Genomic DNA, 14,995 nt, shown 5'->3' with positions numbered 1-14,995 from the left:
GTAGTAGTAGTAGTAGTAGTAGTAGTAGTAGAAGTAGTAGAAGAAAGTGTGGTGGTGATGGTGGTGCTTGTGATGGTATACTGGTGAAGAAAACTATCCTGACCCAAATATGACTTAAGAATAAAAAAAAAAAGGCCAACAAAACAAGAGCCAGAAAGATTGAGAAGGAGCAGCAGAACGATACTGTTATTGTTGTTGATGATGATGATGATGTAAGAAAAAGCATTGGTGGTGGTGATGATGGTGTTATTGAGTGATAGGAAATTGATGTATGGGTTGATAGTGTTAAAACATTTGAGACAGTTGAAACAGCAGGCAGAACACCACCACCACCACCATCATCATCCTCCTCATCATCATCACCATCAAAGTGTGGTGGTGGGTGGCCCTGCTTTCACTTCTTAATCCACTAAGCCCTGTGGACACCCTCCCTGCTCTATCCCCACCCCATACAACATCTGCACATATATTCTCTGTCCCCACCTCTACCCTCTGTTACAGCCACCAACCTAACACATCTCTCTCACCAAGAAACACCCACTCTTACACAAGAATAAACAAGAACATGTAGAGATGTGTCTAGAATTTTACATACATACATATATATGTATGCATATATATAAATTCTAGAAGAATCTCTCTCTCTCTCCACACACACACACATATATATATACATATATATATATATATATATATAAGTAGAAGAATCTCTCTCTCTCTCTCTCTCTCTCTCTCTCTATATATATATATATATATATATATAAATATATATATATATATATATATATATATATATATATATACACACACACATCTATATATAAAATTTATATATAGGTAGATGTATATATATATATATATATATATATATATATATACACACACATACACACACAACATTCCCCCCTCCCCCACTATTACTGATATCATCCATTCCCTATATCTCTCATGTAGAGACACTCACTCTTACACTAAGGTAAACTGAAACATGCAAAGAAACTTCTAGTATTACACACACACACACACAGAGGAGCAGGCATGGCTGTGATTAAGTTCGCTTAGTAGCCATGTAATTTCAGTTCCAATACATGACATTATGGATAAACGTTTTCTACTAGAGTCCTGGGCCAACAAATGATAGAGGGAACTACAATACACTTCATGTTTTTGTGTGTGTTTTTGCAGTTATATATTTACAGAAGTTGAACCCTGTCAAACTGTTCAACCCATGTCGACATGGAACAAAGATGTTAAATGATAATTATGTATTATATATATATATATATATATATATATATATATATATATATTTGTGTGTGTATGTGTATACGAACACACAAGCATGGTGAGGCGAACATCTTTAAATTTAGCTTTTTTCATGGTAAATTTAACTGAAAACAGGACAAGTATTGTTTAATTCAAAGCCCAAAACTGGTATTAAGTTATCTACCATTTGCTCTGCAGCCTTCACAAAGGTAAGAGCTTAAATGTTTATTCACCACCCAATTTCACCATGCTTGTTTTTAAGTGAGCTTTCTGCAGCTTCGGAGTTCATTTGATTCCCACCTCTAGCAAAGCTGGTACTTTTCTAGTTCCATCATATTTTTTAAAACTTGCCTGCATGGTTCACACTTTGAATTGCCACTAATATTATTATCTATTAATAATATACTTGTATATTTATATATACATATACATATATTTCAAGATGTTGAATCTCAGAAAAGTGATTACAAGTGGTTGTATGAAGTGTAATGAAACTGGTGAACAAGACACTTTCAGTCCATGCTAGCATAGAAGAACGAAACAAAGATGTCTGCTGCTGCTGATGATTATGATGATTATATATTATATGTACTGACCTGAAGAGAAAAAGCCCTTAATGCTGGTATAGGGATAATAGCAGCAGCCAGAAAACCCATGATGTTGGTGACAGAGGTGAGTAAAACGCTAACACCAGTCCTTTTCAAGCATTCCCCAGTCCGCTCCTGAAATAAGGGAAGAAAAAAAGATGCAATGAATGTGACATATGATTTATTGTGGGAAGATGGATAATTCTATTATGATAATGATGATTATGATGTTAAAAAGACTAATGTTGAAAATCTGCATTGATGGAAACCAGTTATACCTACTCAGCTAAGGTTTCATGTGTCCCAAGCAAGGAATTTCATGAGAAATCTATCAATGTATACAGATTAGTGAGATTCAATATATTAATATACATACATATTATATATATATATATATATATATATATATATATATACATATATATATATATATATATACATATATATATATATATATATATATACACATACACAATTCAAATATAGGATAAAATCTTTATAAGAATTTATCAAGTAGTTAGCATGAAAAAAACCTCATAAGTGAAAAATCCATCAATTATTCCCTATAAATATATTTATTTATATTAAGGGCATTACTATACATAAATGCCTCACGTTTGTGCTTATTATGGTAGTTTTGACTTTTAGAGTCCCGTCTAGTGTGAGGCATTTATGTATAGTAATGCCCTTAATACAAATATATATATATATATATATATATATAAGTAAATGTTTATGAAAATGTATGAAAATGTATGTATGTATATATATATATATATATATATATATATATACGTGTGTGTATGTGCATGTATGTATTGGCTAGGGATCATGGGTAAATGGGTATGTTGAAGAAAATTATCTTGTGACATTTATTTGTCCATCAAGATGGACCTAGCCATTTGATAAATAGAGAACAAAATAAATACCAGCAAAAAGAATACAAAAATATATGAAACTAAAGAACACCAAAAAAAAAAAGTCCAACCATTTGAACATGAAGAGGGTGTGTAATGAGTGAAAAGGAAGAGAGGAAAGAAATACTTACGAGCATCTCTGGCAGCATGAATAGATATAAAAATAAAATTTAGCATACAAAGAAACTGCTTACTCATTTGTAGTATTCTTCTGATTAATTAACAAAGTATTTTTTAAATCTACCATGTTTCCATTGGTAACATGGTTAAATAGTCCATTGTACATAGACACATACATACACATATGTATATATATATGTGTGTGTGTATGCGCATGTGTGCATGCATGTATAAGTCTTGAGTGAATGCTTACAGACTACACTGAGCTGTGACTACAGACTACGGTGATATTTATTGACATTTCTCATCAATAGATTATACGCCAGCTTTGCACATTTGAATTCCTCTCGAATAATGAATCTCTTAAATGAAAAACAGGAATACATTGGTAACAAAAAGAGCACCAAGGGGTAAAAATGCTGCCTTAAATGCTCCCCAACTGAGCCATATTTGCATGGAAGAACAGATGTGAAACAAAGTCATTTATATATATAGAAAGATACATAAATACATACCATAAAAGGAATGTTATTGCTATTTTCAGCATAGGTGTGAGCTATGAGGAACATATCATCAACTCCAAGACCCAAAGCTAGAAATGGAACAATCTGAAAGAAAAAAAAAATCAATAAATAAGTGTTTCACATTATATATTTATGAATTGGGAGGTGTGAGTATATTTTACAGTATATAAATTCTCTCTTAGACAAGGAGCTTCCATGCTTCCAGAAATTTGCCAACAGTACACCTGTTCTCCACTCCTGTTTCTTCGTTCTTCTTTTTTGTTTTTTGAAAGACTTTTTCACTGTTCACTTCCTGTGCATATTCTATGTACTGTTTATGCAGTTTTGGTTACTTTTCTGATGAGTTGTAGTGCACCTAAGCATTCTATACAATAAGTTCATTAAGTATTATATAAATATCTGTCCTTCCATCTTGCCTCAACACATGGACTCATCCAAGTTTTTAAACTCTACCAAATGATTTATGCTGACATAAACCAGTAAAATTTCACCACAAAACTCTGCTTTTAATTTTGAGACTAAAGAAATATCTAAATAAATGTTTTCATACATAAAATGAGGTAAGGAAAAACAAATGAAACAAAATTGCTACTTACTTGTGTTGTGGACGCATTAAACTTGATGCCCAACACAGAACATAAGCCAAGACCAGCTGCTACAGAAAGACCAACAAGCAATACACCAGCAATACCAATAACACATTGAGAGTTAACAGCATCATTGCACTTCAACAAAGATATGCAGGCATATAGCAACTGAAATTAAAACAAAAATAACAATTATAATGAATTCTCCCCCTTCCACAGATGACTTCTTATATAGATATATATTTATATCTATATATATATATATATATATATATATATATATATATATTATATATATACATGCATATATATATTTTCAGTTATTTGGCTGTGGTCATGCTGCAGTATCACCCTTTAGTTGAACAAATCGACTCGGACTTATTCTTTGTAAGCCTAGTACTTACTCTATCAGTCTATTTTGCTGAACAGCTAAGTTATGTGGATGTAAGCACACCAACACTGGTTGTTAAGTGGTGATGGTGGGGACAAACACAGACACAAAAAGAAACACATACCTAGATATATATACACATATATACGATGGGCTTCTTTCATCAACCAAATCCACTCACAAGGCTTTGGTCGGCCCAAGATTATAGTAGAAGACACTTGCCCAAGGCGCCATGCAGTGAGACTGAACCCAGAACCATGTGGTTGGGAAGCAAGCTTCTTACCACACAGCTACTCCTGATATATATATATCCTTTTTTACTACCCCACCATCCTGAATTTTTTATTGATCCTGTAGGATGAAAGGTTATGTTAATTTCTATAGGATTTGAACTCAGAGCATAGAGAGTTGGAACAAACACACCCCAAAAAAAAAAAAAAAAAAGAGGAAAGGATGAATCAGAAGAGATATACTCACCATTACAATGTACCCCAAAGCAATGCGTACAACACTGACACTAGAAAACTTTTCCATGATATCAGCCAGAGATGTTGATGAGAATACATGAATGTGTTGCTGATGCTTGCCATTGTATATGTTGTCCACTTCCTGTTTAAACAAAAACATCACATACAATTAAATTGCTATCTAATTGACAGCCCAAAAAACTGAGATGTTTTTATGGATGGTCAGTCATATTGTAAGTGCCAACCTGTTCAATACCATTAAATCATAATGGAAAATCTTACCATCATATAATACAAAATTTTATTTTTCTGAAACTTATTTTCTACATATTAGCTTAATATACCAGTAAATGATAAAAATAATATATCCTTTTTTTACTGGAATTACTCTGAATATGAAGCTACAGGAATACTCAATAAAACTACAAAATGGAATCACTTAATTTTTCAATGCCTATATTTGTTTCCAACATTACTTACGCATCAATAGCTTTCCTTTTTTTAATAATCAATAATTTGGAGGTGCATTTATCATCATCATCATCATCGTTGTTTAACGTCCGCTTTCCATGCTAGCATGGGTTGGCCGGTTTGACTGAGGACTAATATTTTTCTTTTTATACAGAAATTTGAAACTTATGAAAAGGTTCTTCCAAAAAATTATAATGGAAGAATTTTAATTTAAATACATTTTAATCAAGAAGTTTTGTATCATAGAAAGAGGCAATATGAGGCAGGTTAGTAGCGAAAGTGTAGACAAAAACTATGTAAAGAAGAGCTAAGCAGGTTAAATTTTGGATGAAAATGTTTAGTTAGGCTAAATTGTGCAATGGGAAGACCAGATTTTTGCAAAAATCCCTCTCTTGCGAAAAGAATGAAGTACTTACAGCTGTGAACTTGCGATGCCACGTTTCCAGGATCCTTTTGGCCTTGTTCATGGTCCAGTCAATGGTGCGTACCTTCCTCACATTTTGGTAATATTCAAACATATCTTTCTCACCCATCAACTGGATTATGGACTGTAGAGCCTCTGCTCTATAATGGTAGAGATGAAAGTAAAACATTGAGAGAGTTAAAGCTACTATTGAGACATCTATGTATGTATGCACGAGTGTGTGTGATATTGTTTATGTACTTAGGTGTATTTTTATGCTAACTAAAGTTAGTAAATGGAAACACTATCATCTACATATTTTCCCATTTTTCTTACCAGTAATGAAAGAATGAGTACCAAATATTAAGTAAAATAGGTTACATTGTGTGGTGAAGCTCTCTAACTGTAGACTACAAAAGAATATGAAGGCGAACACTGACTCACAATGAAAAGAAAATATCTTAATGAGTTTGCCAGTGAAGAATTTCATTTTCCTGTAATTTGAGCACCCTGTTAGTGACCACCTTTCTCCAAGATGTTGTCTAATTGCAGGTAAATGAAATTAACTGTCTCACCAACTTGGAATAATACCTGCGCAAGAGCTGTAACTCTTAGTTTGTCAAAAGCTTATCGTGACTTCGCTCTAAATGGTGGTCATGCTTCAGACACATGCTACTGAGTTCAAATCCTGTCATGAGCCACTTCAAAAATCCAAAAGATACTTTGGATAATGTAATCCAATGTGACTCTAAAGAGATAAAGTTGTCATGGTTAGAATGCCCACAATCATGGATATGCTCAATCAGGATTGACCTGGGGCTAAACAACAAGCATCATCAGGTACCAATCAGGAAACCTTTACTTGGTTGCTCTATCTATTGCAAATAGTAGTCTAAATCTCCTACCAAACTATATCCAATGGCCTTAACTGTCTTTGAACAAAGGTCTGCTTGATCAGGGCTAACATGGAACTAAGCAGCAGCAGCAACTTCTACCAACCAGTATCACTAGCACCATCATCAGCACCAATAAAAGGGGATTGCATATTTACCGAACAATGTGATTTGTCTTGTTTCTTCTAATGCCACCTATAATCAAGTCTTCCTGCCAGTGCATGTATTTCGTAGCAAAGCCAGTGCAGCCATTTGTGAGCTCAGCTCCAATGTCTGGGGGCTGTAAATACAATAAGGAAATGTAAAGGTAAAAAAATTAAGAGGAAAAAAAGAAGTTGAAAAAAATTAAAAAAAGAATTAAGGAAGGAAGAAGAAAACAACTTACCAATCCTGATTGTTTGTTGGGTGCTAAGCTGGGACATTTCGGATCCTTTGGATTAAGACATGGCTTTTCTAGGTAGCCACTTTTGATACCAGCCTGGTTGAAAAAGAGAGAAAAAAATGAAAGGAATAATGAAAGGGGGACAGAGAGAAAATAGAGAGGGTAATGAGTGAAGGACCATGTGCAATGAGGGAAAGTGTAAACAAAAGGAAAAAGGAAAAGAAAAAAGATGCAAGAAAACAACTCCCCCCCCCAAAAAAAAAATCCATGGCTCAGTCAAGAAGGGACAGTGCCCATAAGATTTGCAGATCATCCAAAATTGGTTAAATCAGTGTTTCTCAACTATTTTTTTATTGTGGACCTCTTTGATTCCTATTTTACTCAGGTGGACCCTTCTAGTCATTTGATGTTAAGAAGAAAAAAAAACCCTATTATATTTTTATAAGTAAATATTCTTAGGAATTGTATAAAAGCAATTGTTAAGATATTTTGTGTCTTGTAGAAGTGTAGCCAATTTTTTGCAGATAAATTTTAACAACAAAATCTTCTATGTACTTGCAGAAGCCATGTAGAACCCAGTCAAAAATCACTGGGTTACATTAATATGATTGATGTTCACTGCAAACATTGACAGGGCTACAAAGTTAAGTTGTGGTACATGGGGTAGGATTCCAGAGGATTGATGTTGGATAGGAAGGATAACCCAAAGTGCTTAGTGTGTGACTTGCAGAGGTAGGTGTAGGGACACACAGAAAAAAATGTGCTTGGAGACTTTAGATGTGTAGGAGTTTGGTTATCAGAGCACACAGAGCTAGAATGAAAGCCATAACGAAAAATACCTGATGTTTTAATGACTGTCAATTTGACCAAACCCTTATCAAACAGACATCATCAAATTCCAAATTCCTCACCACTTTGTCTTTTTTAGCTGTATGTAGGAGAACATTATCTAATGTCTTTTGTCCTCTATAAAAACACGTGTATGATTTTGAGGGAGATTTGGCTACTATTTCTAACAGGTTGAGTAACCAAATTGCTGCTCCCTCCACTCCCATCACTGATTTGGGTGTATAAATGTAATTAGCATAGGTGTGTGTACATTTGATTAATGTGTGTTTATGTACGTGTGCACATGTACATACACATGTGCACACACACACACACACAGCCAATGAATAAAGGCAGCAAGAGTGGGGGGGGGGGGGTATCTTTTTTTTCCAGATGTCCCTTCCTCTCTGATAGGCTGTGTTAGGGTGAGGAGGAGTAGGAAAGACCATTTAAAATTACAACAGGAAATAGGGGACACTGGTGCATAAACAAAAAGACTGGGCACTGGGAATAAAAAGAGTGGAGGCAATGATAGTGGAGGGAGTGGTGGTATGCCACTGATGGTTGTAGTAGTAGTAGTGATTGTTGTAGTGGTAGTATACTGCTGGCGACCGTTACAGCTGTAGTAGTAGTAGTAGTAGTGTTTGTGGCAGTAGTTACAAAGGTGGTAGTAGATATGAAGGTAATTGTGGTGGTAGTAATAGTGATGTTAGCCATGCTGCTTAATGTAGTGGTGGGGGGTACAGTTACCATTTGTGATGACAAGCAATGATGACGGACATGGTAGTGATCATGGCAGCACTATTGGTGATGGTAGCAGTGATGATGGAAGTGATAGTGGTGGTGGATGGTTGGCAGTAGTGGTTGTGATGGAGGTGGTAGTGTTGGTGATGGTGATAGTAGAGGTGGTGAGCATGTTAAGAATGACATTTGCAGTGGTGGAGATGGTAATGGAGTGTTGTTGTAATGGTGTAGATGATTGCTAGTGGCATGGAAGTCAAGTGGCAGTGGTGGTGCTATAGAGGTGTAAAGGCTGGTGGGTGCCAGATGGTGTGTAAAGAAGGTTGAGGTTGAGAGATTTGCGACCTCAGGATATAAACATCCTTGTCAAGATCTTGTAAAACTGCACCTCCAGGGAGAAAACGAATAAATAAATAAACAGGCCCTTTTGTCAGATGTTAGAAGTAAGTTTGGGGGGATCACCATTTTCTTTTGTCTTGGTGTTACTTGGTCCTATCCTGGGATTCATGTGGATTTGGGAATAACAGTAGTAGAAAAAATGGGAAAAGGATCTCTAATACAAGAAACAATAGTAAGGAGCTGTAAATGCCCTTAATTTTAAATGTAAGGCAACAGATATGGAATTTTGGTTGGTGGATGGATAAGATTGCTTAGATGTATGGAACATCTGGAAACCAAAAGAAAGAGAGACAGACAGAGAACACAAAACATAGTTTAGAGATCATAAATGTGAGTTCAAACACAACTGGATCCTTGGACACTAGCATATCTTTCTATATGAAACATAGTGATCTAGCAAGGGCAGTTCTCATACAGGCAGACCTACTAAAAAAGCGTACACTCCTCACATACATGCTCATTTTGGAGTTGGTTATTCAGTCTGTTGCCACTCAGAGTTATTTGATAGACTGATTGACGAAAAGATGAAAGATTAAACATAGTAAGAAAGTCACTTCAGCCTTTTAGCATTTAAATATATCTGACCTAAATATTCTACCTATTTTATATTCAAATTGGCTAGAGTTAGCCCCTCACACTTATCCTACAATGTCATCCTTGAAAATAAGCAATCACAACATAATGCATGATTAATTGAAAATAATGTGAATTTGACAAAGTAATCAGAATGTAATGTCCCTTGAAGGGAGTTAAAGAAAACTTGAAACTGTACAAGCATAAAGCATATATTTAAATAAAAATAAACTCTACATTTTTGAGTACTCTGAATCATTGTTTGGTTGGTCTGTTGGAAACTTGTAACCAATGATACTAAATATTATTACTGCAGGCCAGATTTCAGTCTAGTGGTCTTATGTTTGGCACAGTTGACATACGGTATGTATGAGAAGTGTCAATACCCTCTGTCAAGATACAAAGAGAGAAAGAGGAAGAAACAGAGAGAGAAGGGAGGAAAAGATGAGAAAGAAGAGTGAGAAGAAAAGAAATAGACACTTACTCGATCCATTACATCCAGTATGACATCCCTGTTACTGATATCTGATTTTTCAACCATTTCTCTTGGATTTAAGTTGGTCCATTTAACATTGTTGGAATATTTCCTGCGGAATAATCAAAACAACAGAAATGACAATATAGCAGAAATACACAGCAAAAGAAATACCTTACTTCATGTGCGAGTGTGTGTGTGTGTGTGTTTGCATGAGACCAGACCTATACATGTTGTATTTTGGGCAGGGGTAGCATGAAGGCTGTATGAATTGACCAGACCTATCACTAAACATGTATCATCCTTAGCCATATCAATTTTCTTTACAGTGTGCACCAAACTATATCACTCAATAAAGAGAGTGTTTTGAGATTTGGTTGTCGTTTCTAGCAAATCATATGACCACATTGAAGTTCATTCATGCCTATAGTTTAATATAAACAAATGAAGTGAGGTTGCAGATACAAGAGGCATGGACATGTTTTGATAATTCAAAAACCATAAGACATTATTATGGACATAATGTAGATGTCTGATATCGAACTATTGGTACTTCCTTTGTAAACACTTTAAACATCCATGAGGTTAAAATGTATCTCTTTGTATGCACAACAGGTGTAAGTAGGTGTGTGTACTAGTATGAGCGTTTTGAAGTGTAATGCGTTAAAATTCTATAGTGACTCATGCTTACTTCCCTTGGTCCAGCAACAGTAAACATGTGACCTATAAAAGACTTTGGACAGGGATAGATTAGCAGATCCTTCTTTCATTGGAGCCTTTGACTCCTGATGGAGCCATTAGGAGGACATCATGACATGTCTGAACATTGCCAATTTACCTACACACACACACACACACAGAAGGAGAGAGAGAGAGAGAGAAAGAGAAGGTGGGGGAATCAACTCTAGTACTGGACTAGTGCTACTTTATTAACCACAAAAGATGGAAAGTAAAGTTGATGTTAGAGGAATTTAAACTCAGGAGTTTAGAAAGCCACAATAAATACTGCAAAACATTTTATCTGCCAACTAAATGTTTTAGACACAAGATGGCTATTAGAGACACATAGATAGGACATACAGAGATATACACATGCTGACATGCACATAGTTGTCTGTCTGTCTGTCTATCTCAATGACACTGTTTCTGTAACAGTGGCACTCATATACACTTATCACAAGATGTTAAGACAAGAATATAGAAACATACAAGCTCTCTCTCACACACACATACACATAACCGTTTCAGTTACAAATTCACCAAATCCACTTACAAAGCTTTGGTTAGTCAAGGGCTGTATTAGAAGACACTCATCCAAGGTGCCACACAGTGGAATTGAACCTGAAACCATGAGGTAAGGAGGCAAACTATTCAACCACTTAGTCACATCTACACTTAAATCGAATGTCCTTTTCTTTTATTAAGATGTGTATTTTGAAGGAATTCTGACTGCTATTTCTAGCAAGCTGAACATCCACTACAGGTTTTGTCATTGATTCCTGGTTGCCATACCTCTGGAAAAATACCTATGTATGTCTGGTGAATAAAAACTTGATAGTCAAGTGGCAGATTGGCAGAATGATTAGAGCATTGAACCAAAATGTGGTATTTGTTCCAGCTCTTTAGATTCAGAGTTCAATTCTTACCAAGATCAATTCCACCTTTCATCCTTCTGGAATCTTATAAACCAAAGTACTTGTCAAGTATTGAAGTTCATGGTTATCAATTAGCTGTCTTCCCTCAAAATTCCCATCCTGGAGCCTCAATCAGAAACCATTATAATTACTTAGTAGTAGTAGCAATAGTAGTATTAATAGTAGTAGCAACAGCAACAGTATTTTTTAATCTGTGTAGACCACCCATGATGGTGAATAGTGGTGGCAGGCACCTAAGCTAAGCTGAGCTGTATAGGTAAGGAGGGAAGGGGCATTTCAGCAGGCATGAAGAGAAGGGAAGGAGAAAGAGTGAGAGAAAACCCATAAAAGTATCAGGGTTAATCAGTCAGACCAAACTGGTGGTACAAACAGCAGTAGAGGAAGTAGCAGTAGTCGTAGTAGTAGTAGTAGGAGGAGGATTATAGTGACAGCAGCAGCGGTCTGCTTATGGCATTATTTGTTACCTACATATCCTTGAAGTGGTAGTATGCTGTTGTTGTTTAGCCCCAGGTGAAAACTGATCCAGTAGACCTACTTATGCGAGGAGTCATTCCAGTTGTACCTATCTAGTTTCTCTATTTCAGTCACTACATTTTGCAGTGTCTTTTATTAATGTTGTGATTTAGTGATGTTGCTAGTATTTTCAAATAGATTGATTTGCCACACACAAACCTTTGCACTGATAATGGTGGTGTTATTGTCACGAATCAATCCTGATAGAGAGGCACTATGACCAATGGAAATATTTTCCTTTTTTTTTTTTTAAAGACAGAGGGTATAATTTGAGTGAGAATTGGTTATTGTTTCTAATAGAGAGAGTGATGAAATACAGGTAGTTTTTATCAGTAGCATCTTCACAAGAAATGGTGGGTAAGGCATGTGAGATTTGACTTCATTGGCTCATTGAATCTAGCTCCCTTGCTAAGACTTGAACCTTGACTGCTTGGTTGAAAGCTAGAAATCCTAGTGATGGTAGTAGTAGTAGTGGCGATGTCGAAAAAATAATGGGTGGGGTACCATTCTTACTTGGTGGTCTAGATGGACTAGTGTAGAGGTGGGAGTTGTCAGTGATGATGATGATGTGGTAATTTAAAAAGAGAATGTAAGATAAGGGGAGGGAGAATCAGCAAGGGCAAAGGGGTGGATGCAGTGCAAAAGGCTAAAAGAAAAAGCAAAGTACATAGGAAAAATATAGTGGGTGTGTTCTGGTGCTGGTTGAGCACTGATTGGGTTCACTGCTATACTCCTGATATATTCACAAAAAAAGCCTCTGTGTAGTTACTCAACCAGCTAGAAATAGCAAACAAATCTTTTTATAAATCACATCTCAATGCCTTAAAACAATATGGGAAAGTCACAGTTCATCATTACCTGTGATCAATGAATAAGATGAAAACGACCTGTTGCCTCTAAAGTGTCCAAAATTTGATAAAATCGTCCGCAGAAGGGATGTAAAAAATTTTGTTTTTTAATAACTTATTCTCAAATTGCCCCCTTTCTCTATTGGTATACTAAACATTGTGTACAAAAGGTATAAAAATTCAACATAACCCTATGCATGCCTCACCAAAATATTACCATGCCCCACATTGGGAATCACAGATCACAGGTCTGTTGGTTCAGGATTGTCATGGGATAAAACAACAGGTAATGGTGAGAATAATAGATTAAGCTACCACCCATGTTAATGTGATGAAATGACAGAGTATTGTAGACCTGCTGGGTGGTTAAGTTTGCTTTTCAACCACAAGGTTTTGGGTTCTGTCCCACTGCATGGCACATTTGGCAAGTGTCATCTATTTATAGCCCTAGACCAACCCATCATCCTCAATCAGTAGTACTTTAGTGTATGATATGAGAAAGATTTGGCATTATTTCTGAAGGTGGTGAGCTGGCAGAATCGTTAGCACACTGGGAAAAATGCTTAGTGGTATTTCCTCCATCTTGATATTCTGAGTTCAAATTCTGCTGAGGTCGACATTGCTTTTCATCCTTTGGCTAGTTCTAACAATCTTTGTAGGGGTTCCTGTATTGAGCACACTAAATATCAAACACATGTGTAGGTAAGGACATGCAATGGGAATAGACAATAAACTGTTAGTGAAAAAGTGGTGTGTGCCGTCAGTAGAGGAGGAGAGCACTTATTGACAGAGAAAGGTATGAAGACTGAAGAAGATGAGGGGGTAGAAGAAATTGGTGAGGAGAGATCTTTCGATGCTAGCCCTCGCAATTGAGATGATGCAGGACTGAAGAAAATGGCCATTGGCCCTTGTGCGTGTGACTGGCTCTCATGCTGGTGGCACGTAAAAGCACCCACTACACTCTCGGAGTGGTTGGCATTAGGAAGGGCATCCAGCTGTAGAAACTCTGCCAGATGAGATTGGAGCCTGGTGCAGCCTTCTGGCTTGCCAGTCCTCAGTCAAATCGTCCAACCCATGCTAGCATGGAAGGCAGACGTTAAACGATGATGATATGAAGTGGTGCAGGATAAAGACAAGAAAAGATGAAATCAAGACATGGTAGGCCCAACAACTTATACAAGCAAAGATGTTAAAACAATATTTAATTAAAAATTGAGAGAAATAGTTTACTTACATTATAGACAAATGATTTTCAGGTCCAAAAAGCTTTGCTCCTTCCCAAAAGCAATCCAAAGGACTTATAATCATACATGGTAACAAGTCAGTCAGAATCTATCGAGAAAAGAAGGAAAAAAATTAGTTGTTAAAATCCCAGTGAAATAATAAACAAGTATTTGAAGTTAGATCACTAAAATATTCCAATTAGATTAATTAAAAACTTCTTTTTTTTTTTTTGCTGGTTTCAGTCACTGCATTGTAGCCATGCTGGAGCACCACCTTTAAGAATTAAATAGATCACACTCTCGAATACTACACTCTCAGAGTGGTTGGCATTAGGAAGGGCATCCAGCTGTAGAAACTCTGCCAAATCAGATTGGAGTCTAGTGTCGCCTCCTGGTCCACCAGCCCTCAGTCAAATCGTCCAACCCATGCTAGCATGGAAAGCGGACGTTAAACGACGATGATCATGAGGACATTGTCCCCTGTACTTATTAATCTGTTTTTTTTTTTACTGCTAAGCTACAGAATATAAATGTAAACAGTATAAATACATGCAAACACCATGACAAGCTTCTGTAAGTTTCCATCAACCAAATTCCATGCATGAATTACTGATTGACCTGAGACTACAGCAAAAGACATTCGTTCAAAGTGCCAAAGTGGTGGGACTGAACCCAGTTTGTTCAACTAAACTCTTGAAAGTGATGCTCCTGCACGGATGCCATCCAATGACT

General features: G+C 36.2%; 1 protein-coding gene across 1 annotated transcript in view; it reads right to left on the bottom strand.

Moving 5' to 3' along the window:
• Window positions 1–14,995, bottom strand: part of LOC106878151 (protein patched homolog 1) — a 119,207-nt gene that overhangs the window by 20,636 nt on the left and 83,576 nt on the right. Inside the window, exons 6-14 of the mRNA XM_014927283.3 lie at window positions 14,275–14,372; window positions 10,034–10,136; window positions 7,012–7,104; window positions 6,785–6,906; window positions 5,747–5,894; window positions 4,870–5,001; window positions 4,011–4,169; window positions 3,406–3,498; window positions 1,863–1,988 (exon numbers count right to left, since the gene is read on the bottom strand). Of these exons, the coding sequence (XP_014782769.1) occupies window positions 1,863–1,988; window positions 3,406–3,498; window positions 4,011–4,169; window positions 4,870–5,001; window positions 5,747–5,894; window positions 6,785–6,906; window positions 7,012–7,104; window positions 10,034–10,136; window positions 14,275–14,372 (1,074 nt within the window). The remainder of the gene's footprint in view (window positions 1–1,862; window positions 1,989–3,405; window positions 3,499–4,010; window positions 4,170–4,869; window positions 5,002–5,746; window positions 5,895–6,784; window positions 6,907–7,011; window positions 7,105–10,033; window positions 10,137–14,274; window positions 14,373–14,995) is intronic.

This window comes from Octopus bimaculoides, chromosome 7 (assembly GCF_046866305.1).
Source record: "Octopus bimaculoides isolate indiv1 chromosome 7, ASM4686630v1, whole genome shotgun sequence".
NCBI classification, from domain to species: domain Eukaryota; kingdom Metazoa; phylum Mollusca; class Cephalopoda; order Octopoda; family Octopodidae; genus Octopus; species Octopus bimaculoides.
The sequence above is the reverse complement of the archived record's forward strand: the minus strand, read 5'-3'. Positions and strand labels throughout refer to the sequence as shown.